The following is an 8,653-nucleotide window of genomic DNA, read 5'->3' on the forward strand; positions in this document are numbered from 1 at the left end:
CCACCATGCCCAGCTAATTTTTTGTAGTTTTAGTAGAGATGGGGTTTCACCATGTTGACCAGGACGGTCTCGATCTCTTGACCTCGTGATCCACCCGCCTCGGCCTCCCAAAGTGCTGGGATTACAGGCTTGAGCCACCGCGCCCGGCTTGAGAGGCTGAAATTCTTATCCAGCCTCCCAAGTAGGATGTGTTAACATAGCAAGTTTATTGAACACTCATTGAGTGCCAAGTTTTATGATACAGTTATAAAGGAGACAGACATGCAGGAAACTTAGAGTCTAATGGGAGATATGGAAGAACAAACTCCCAGCAACATGATGAAAATGATTCTCTTTTTTCTTTCTGGCTTCTTTTCCTGTTGATAAACAAAAATATCTCCCACTTAACAAGTTCTCCTGATTGTTGTTGATATGCTGATAAAAATCTTTAAATTGGGTATTTGTGGTAACTAACATTTATTACAGTACTTTGAACCTGATATACAGTGGACAGCCTCTTAACCAACCACCACTTTAACCAGCTTGGTACACTGAATGTTTGGCTGTTACTCAGCAGGCTGCTGGGTCTGGTGTACCCCAACCAGGTAGCCTCCCAGCTGCTGAATTGAATGCTTACAGTTAGTTACCTTTATTCATGTATCTGTTTATGTTCATTGTACTTGTTATTGTAATTGTGCAACTTAATTAACCAGTGAAATTTGAGTTCAAAAAAGAACAAGGCTGGGTAAGGTGGCTCATGCCTGTAATCCCAGCACTTTGGGAGACCAAGGCAAGGCGGATCATGTGAGCCCAGGAGTTCAAGACCAACCTAAGCAACATGGTGAAACCTTGTCTTTACTAAAAATACAAAATTAGCCAGGCACAGTGGCATGCACCTGTAGTCCCAGCCACTCTGGAGGCTGAGGCACAAGAATCGCTTGAACCTGGGAGGCAGGGTTGCAGTGATCCGAGAACATGTCACTGCACTCCAGCCTGGGCAAAAGAGTGAGACCTTGTCTAGAAAAAAAAAAAAAAAAAAAAAAAAAAAAGAAATTACTGCTCACTTATATGGACAAGCAAACTGGAGAAGATTGGAGAGGGGATCTTAAAAGTCTAGAAGGACTCTGCACATAGATTACTTCATGAATGTTTTTAGGTTTTTGTTCTTTATAGAAAGTAGGACTGGAAAACATAGGCCATTCATAATGGGTGTGGCATATGAATGAAGATAACTTACAATTCAACAATAGACTCATACTCAAAACAAGATCTTGGCCCTACAAAGATTAGCAAATAAACATATGTTTATATACATATAAAAGATTTATTTGCTAATAAATAATACATATACATATTATTATTTACACACTACAGGTGTGTGCCACTGTACCCTGCTAATATATATTTTTTATTTTTTGTAGAGATGAGGTCTCATTTTGTTGGCCCAGACTGGTTTGGAACTCCTGGCTCAAGGGATCCTCCCTACTTGGCCTCCCAAAGTGATGGGGATTACGGGCATGAGCCATCACATCTGACGTGTTTGATTATTTAATATTTTCATTTGCTTCCTCCTTGCAAATATATAATTAATATAATTATTAATTATATATTTTACATAATATATAAAGTGTGTGTGTGTGTGTGTGTGTGTGTGTGTGTGTGTGTGTATATCTGCTAATCTTTGTTCATAGGACCAAGATCTTGTTTCGAAGGATTTTTTTTTTTGGAGGCAGGGTCTTGCTCTGTCACCCAGGCTGGAATGCAGTGGTGTGATCTCAGGTCACTGCAGCTTCCACCTTCCTGGCTCAAGTGATCCTCCCATCTCAGCCTCCCAAGTAGATGGAAATACAGGTGCATGCCATCATGCCCAGCGAATTTTGTTTGTGTGTGTGTGTGTGTGTGTGTCTGTGTGTGTGTGCCTGTGTGTGTGTGCGCGTGTGTGTGTGCGTGTGTGTAGATGGGGTCTTACACAGGCTGGTCTTGAACTCCTGAGCTCAAGCGATCCTCCAGCCTCAGCCTCCCAAAGGGCTGGGATTATAGGTGTGTGCCACCACTTCCAGCCTACATTAATATTTTTAGATGGACTGAATCCTTTGCTTAATACTTTATTATAAACTGTATAGAAGAGTGTAACTTCTTTTTTTTTTTTTTTTGAGACGGAGTTTCGCTCTTGTTGCCCAGGCTGGAGTGCAATGGCACGATCTCGGCTCACCGCAACCTCCGCCTCCTGGGTTCAAGCAATTCTGCCTCAGCCTCCCAAGTAGCTGGGACTACAGGCACGCACCATCATGCCCAGCTAATTTTTGTATTTTTAGTAGAGACGATGTTTCACCTTGTTGACCAGGATAGTCTCGATCTCTTGACCTCGTGATCCATCCGCCTCGGCCTCCCAAAGTGCTGAGATTACAGGCGTGAGCCACCGCGCCCGGCCGGAGTGTAACCTCTTGAGTAAGATTTTATTCCAAATTGGGTAATATGACATTCCTCTGCCTTACTGTTCAACGTTGGCCCTCCTAAAGTACTTCCAGTGAGATTATCCCCGTTCCCCAATTCTTTCCTTTTTTAGAGCGTCTGTGAGGAGAATTGAGAGACAGGGTATACTCTTAGAAAGGCCAAATGACCCCTCTCTTCATTTCTCTGCCATCGTGGTATGTGCTTTACTCCATTTCTTGCCATGTCTTCTCACAGGACTTTCAGGATTAAGCGATTCCTGGCCAAGAAACAAAAACAAAATCATTCCATTCCCCAGTGGATTCGGATGAAAACTGGTAATAAAATCAGGTACAATTCCAAAAGGAGACATTGGAGAAGAACCAAGCTGGGTTTATAAGAAATGACACATGAGATGGCACACATATTTATGCTGTCTGAAGGTCACAATCATGTTACCAAATCAAGCTGAAAATGTCACCCCTATCTGGAGAATTTTGAACAGAGTTTCCTCTCTCGATCTGTTATAAACGTGTTGGTTGGCTGGGTTCGGTAATAAATATGTGAGACCTTTAATTTCAAAAAAAAAAAAAAAAAAGGCCAAATGATACAGAACATACATCAAATGACATCACAGTGCATAGGAAAGTTAAAGCTGCTCCTCATGGGTCTGTTATTACCCAGGGAGAAAAAGGACTACCAGTAGGATTGTGTGAGTTCGATTTCCCTGTGCCTTAAAGCTGTTTTAATAAAGAAAGGATGAAGCTTTTCCTAAGGTGTTAGGTTTGTTTGTTGAACTTGTCTGCTAGAAGTCCTACATCTCTTGGCAAGGGGGAGCTGCTTCACATTTTCTCAGATCCTTGAGCTCACCAGGTTGGATGGAGAGATGATTGACATTGGAGATTCTCAGTGGGCAGACACTGGTAGCCTGTCTGTCTATAAAATGCCCCAGAGGAGCATATGGAAGGATGTCTCTGAAGACTGCACCTTCCTACAGGCTCTAGAGAAGGGAGTAAGACATAGGTAGCAATGCCAGCAGCGATAACCATGACAAAGGGCTTCCAGTAGATCCCAAGGTGGCTGGGGAGCCCTTTTGTAACACGTCTTGGTCACTGTTCAGTATTGCATTGCTCTAAGATCTCCTGTGGGTGCATTGGACTGGACGTTTCTGCCCTTCATTTCTTGAAATCTTTCCTGGAAGCTTTTTTCCCCTGCTTCTCCTTTTGTCTGCCTAATACCAGTTAGTCATTTCTTCCATTACGTTCTTTTTTGCCTTCTTCCCAAGGTGTGAATTCTGGTGTGAATTCATATTGCAGTCTCCATTCTTTTAACTCCTTGCTCCCATCCTACTTCTTTGCTTCTGCTTTCTCATTTCTCAATAAAAATAGTGCTGCATATCTAATGTGTGCTGCGTGTGAAGCAGTCTCTCTGTCTTTCTTCATAGCCTAGTACAAAGAGGAAGGGCCCTTATTCAGGAATATAATTGTTTATTCATTTCTTCAGCGCACATTTTTAGAGTGTCTGTGTAAGATCTTGGGAATACATGGATAGTTAAGACTGTTCAGCACTTTGGGAGGCCTAGGTCGGAGGATCACTTGAGCCGGAGATGTGTAGGATGAGTTGAGCCATGTTTGCATCTCTGCACTCCAGCCTGGGTAACAGAGTGAGACCATGGTTCCAAAGAAAAAGAAAAAAGAACATAAAAAAGAAATGATTCCTTAAATAGACTTTCTTTGTATACAGTTAGTTGATCTCTTTGTTCATAAAACAGTGAAGTCCTTTTAAAGAACTGCTTAGAAAATCTTTTCTTTGTCTTGGTTATTTAACATATTTCTGATGTGTTCTATAAGAGCAGCTTAGCAATGATGAATGTAAATGGATATGAACTTGACATAGTGCTTATGCTTTTCTTAAAAGGAGGAAGGATAGTGATTTTTTTTTCTTTTCTTTTTTTTTTTTTGAGACAGGGTCTTGCTCTGTTACCCAGGCTGGAGTGCAGTGACGCTATCATGCCTCACTGTAGCCTTGACCTCCTAAGATCAAGCGATCCTCCTTCCGCAGCCTCCCTAGTAGCTAGGATTACAGGCATGCACCACCATGCCTGGCTAATTTATTTAGAGTAGAGGCATAGCAAAATAAATAAATTTATTTATTTATTGGCCTTCCAAAGTACTGGGATTACAGGTGTGAGCCACTATACCTAACCATGATTTTTCTTTGAATATTTAGGAGTCCTAATAAAAAATACATTAAGAAAAGTTATAAAAAAAAAAAAAAAAAAAAAAACTCAAAAAACAAAGAAGTTACATTCTGCTCATACTTGGAAATTTGTTTGTTTGTTGAGAGGGTCTGGATCTGCCACTCAGGCTGGAGTGTAGTGGCATGATCATAGCTCACAGCAGCCCCAACCTTCTGGCACAAGTGATCCTCTCACTTCAGCCTCCTGAGTAGCTGGGACTACACACACCCTCCTAATGTATGTTTTTTATTTTTGTAGAGATGAGGTTTCATTATGTTGCCCAGACTGGTCTGAAACTCCTAGCTCAAGTGATCCTCCTTGGCCTCCCAAAGTGTTGGGATTACATGCACGAGCGACCATGTCTGGCATGTTTGATTATTTAATATTTTTATTTGCTTCCTCTTTGCAGAAATGATTTAATTGCTAGACTTATATTCAGCCATCATTAACCAAGTGGGCTGAGCCCTGACTCAGAGCTTTTACACTTACCACTGTGTTACTGATTTCTTCCTAGGAGGCTTTGCATTTGGGTAGTCTGCCTTTAAGTAAGACAAAACTTTTAGATTTTATTGCCAAAATGAGTTAGGAAAAAAAAAATCCAGAGAGTTTCTTTACATAAAAATTGTACTTCTGTGGTTTTTTTTTTTGTTGTTGTTTTTTTTAAATAGGTTCAGCAACTATTTTATAAGGAGCTAGCTGGGGACGATCATCTTTCTGCCAGGCACTATGGGTGATTTTTTTTTTTCTTTCAAAAGAGAATTATTATTTTTGGCTACAAAAGTAATTGTATTGTGGTATCTATAAAGAATACTACAAACTGAGGAGTTTAAGATGTGTAGAATACAGAATCTGAGCTTCAGTCTGCTGGCAAGGTACAATTTTGGCCAGATGCAGTGGCTCACACCTGCAGTCTTAGCACTTTGGGAAGCCGAGGCAGGAGTATTGCTTGAGCTCAGGAATTTGAAACCAGGTTGGGCAACATAGTGGGACCTTGTCTGTATAGAAAAAATTTTAAATTAGCCTGTTGTGGTGGTGTGCAGCCTGTGGTCCTAGCTACTCGGGAGGTTGAGGTGGAGGATCACTTGAGCCTGGGAGGTCGAGGCAGCAGTAAGTCATGGTTGTGCTACTGTACTTCAGCCTGGGTAACAGAGACCCTGAGACCTTGTCTCAAAAGAGAAAAAGATGCAGTTCAGAGTGTAAAATAGAAAAGTGATAGAGGTGTTTATAGGAATTGGAGAAGCCCGTGATGAAAGATGAGCTGGAGTGTCAGGGATGACTTTATGGTCAGACCTGAACAGCTTGGTTGAGTTTGGGTAGTTGAAGAATATCCTAGATGAAGGACTCTGGGCCAGCTAGACCACACAGAGTCAGAGGCCCCGATATGTAGCCTGTGGAAGGCTGTTTGTTTCAAAGTATTGTGGATAAAGAAAGCTCTTATTCCCTGCCTGTTCACCTAATCTGTGCTGGGAGAAAGAGAGTAAGAGGGCCCAATCCAGTGTCTGAGAGTGAGGACCCTTTTTCTCATCCCCACGGACATGATAAAAAAGGACTCAACAGAGAACTCTGTCTGTGTTGAATCCTGTAACTAACAGTGAAATCAACCAGGAAGATACTTCATAATTTCACCTACTTTTCATTTCATGGTATGAATACTATATACCATTAAAAATTAGTACTTTAGCTGGCTGCAGTGGCTCTTGCCTATAACCTCACCTACTCAGGAGGCTGAGGCGGATTACCTGAGTCTAGGAGTTTGAGGCTGCAGTGAGCCATGATCGTTCCACTATACTCCAGCCGGGGTGACAGAGCAAGATCCTTACTCTTAAAAAAATAAAAATAAAAATCAGTACTTCATAAAAGAAAACTGATTTATTTTAATATGTATTAAAAAAAATTTTTTTTTAATTGGTTGGTCTCAGCTCACTGCAACTTCCGCTTCCTGGGTTCAGGAGATTCTCCTACCTCAGCCTTCCTTGGAGCTGGGATCATGGGGGCAGGCCACCATGTCTGGCTAATTTTTGTATTTTTTTTTTTTTTTTTTAGTAGAGACAGGGCTTCACCATATTGGCCAGGCTGATCTTGAACATCTGACCTCAAGTGATCCGCCCACTTCAGCCTCCCAAAGTGCTGGGATTACAGGTGTGAGCCATCGTGCTTGGCCTAAGTTTTAAAATATAATCTCTGGGCCAAGAGCACTATCTCAAACCTGTAATTGCAGCACCCTGGGAGGACAAGGTGGGATGATCACTTGAGGCCAGGAATTTGAGACTAGCCCGAGTAACATAGCAAGACTCTGTTTTTACAAAAAAAATCTCTGTGGATTACTTTTTTTTTTTTTTTTTTTGGGAGGGGGATTACAGGCGTGAGCCACCGCGCCCAGCCTATTTTACCTTTTATATTGCTCTCCTCATGATAATTTGTTCCATTACTTATTTTTATTTTTTTTTTTTTTGAAATGAATTCTCACTCTGTTGCCCACGCCAGAGTGCAATGGTGTGGTGTGATCGTGGCTCCCAGGTTCAAACGATTCTTCTGGTTCAGCTTCCTGAGTAGCTGGAATTATAGGCACCCGCCACCATGCCTAGCTAATTTTTGTATTTTTAGTAGAGACAAGGTTTCACCATGTTGGCCAGGGTGGTTTCAAACTCCTGACCTCAAGTGATCCACCCACCTTGGCCTCCCAGAGTGCTGAGATTATAGGCATGACCTACTGCACCCCACCATGGATTACTTTTTTTTTTTTTTTAAACAGCATTCCAGGCTGAGGATTACTTTTATAAGAAGTCATAAAAAGTCCATACTTTTATACTATGTCACACATTTAACAAATCTAAATTTTATTTTGAAGCATTGAAAACTAAACAAATGTTGACATAGGTGAACTTTTCTATTTTTCAAGAGTCTGTAAAGATCATGGAGCTGTCATGCTAATGAAAAGAAAACTAGAACTACATTGCTATGGTTGAAAGAATAGGGGAGATTAATTCTTCCTGGGTTTAAAAAAGGTATATGACTGAGAAGGACTTAGCATAGGACTTGATCAGGGACTTGATCAGGGTGTGCTATGGCCAGACTGGGCAGAAGAGGCCAAGGATAGTAGAGGCAATAAGCATACACAGTGGTGCCACTGGAGAAGAGTTTGTGGAATGTATTGAATGATTGATTTTTCTGGCATTAAAAATCTCCAGTAGGGCTTTCTCCAAAAAGAATGGTGCTCTTCTAAGCAGAAGAGCACCATTCTTTTTGGAGAAAGCCCTGTTGGAGAGAAGGAAGGACCCATCCTCCACCTAGCTCTCTTCTCCCGTGTGTACATGTGGATGCAGGACTAAGGTTCCACCAGTTGGAGGCCTCAGGAGGCCAAGGGGATGGGTTGGGCAAGGTAGTGGCTGTGTGCTGACTAGATATTTGTGCTGTAGACCCAGGCTGTGGCTTTTGCTGCCACCACTGGAGTGCTCCTACCGTGGGCCTGTCTTCCAAGGCTGGTTCTATAATCCTTGCCACTCCAAAATTTGCTGAGCCTTTGATATTTTTTTTCCAATAAATTCTTTTTGGCTTCAGACAGCCAGGATTCATTTCCATTGCTTGCAACCAAGAACACTCTGATATATCACTTTCGTAGTTTTTAAGGTAGCCTTCTTCTCAACTAATCTAGTGCACCAGAAGAAATGGATATATGTTGAGTCAGAAATTTTTGTGTGTGTGGGAGAGCTTTTTCATTTTATTCATGAAGCAAGCTTTAACATTTTTCCTTCTCCCCCACCCCTTCCCAAGACAGGATCTAGCTCTGTCTCCCAGGCTGGAATACAGCAGTGTGATCACAGCTCCCTGCAGCCTCACCCTGGGCACAAGCAGCTCTCCCACCTCAGCTTCCCAAGTAGCTGGGACTATAGGCGTGTGCCACTTCATAGATCTCCCTATGTTGCCCAGGCTGGTCATGAACTCAAGCAGTCTCCCTGCCTAGACTGGGATTACAGGTGTGAGCCACCAAGCCTGGCCATTTTTTTT

General features: G+C 42.0%; 2 protein-coding genes across 2 annotated transcripts in view; both read left to right on the forward strand.

Moving 5' to 3' along the window:
• Positions 1 to 8,653, forward strand: part of NUDT3 (nudix hydrolase 3) — a 127,893-nt gene that overhangs the window by 8,575 nt on the left and 110,665 nt on the right. The window lies entirely within an intron of this gene.
• On the forward strand, positions 2,336 to 3,007 carry LOC108299797 (60S ribosomal protein L39-like). Its single transcript, XM_037736409.1, has one exon. The coding sequence runs from the start codon at positions 2,630 to 2,632 to the stop codon at positions 2,807 to 2,809; it is 180 nt and encodes a 59-aa protein (XP_037592337.1). The 5' UTR covers positions 2,336 to 2,629; the 3' UTR covers positions 2,810 to 3,007.

This window comes from Cebus imitator, unplaced genomic scaffold (genome assembly GCF_001604975.1).
Source record: "Cebus imitator isolate Cc_AM_T3 unplaced genomic scaffold, Cebus_imitator-1.0 Scaffold24, whole genome shotgun sequence".
Taxonomy (NCBI): Eukaryota; Metazoa; Chordata; class Mammalia; order Primates; family Cebidae; genus Cebus; species Cebus imitator.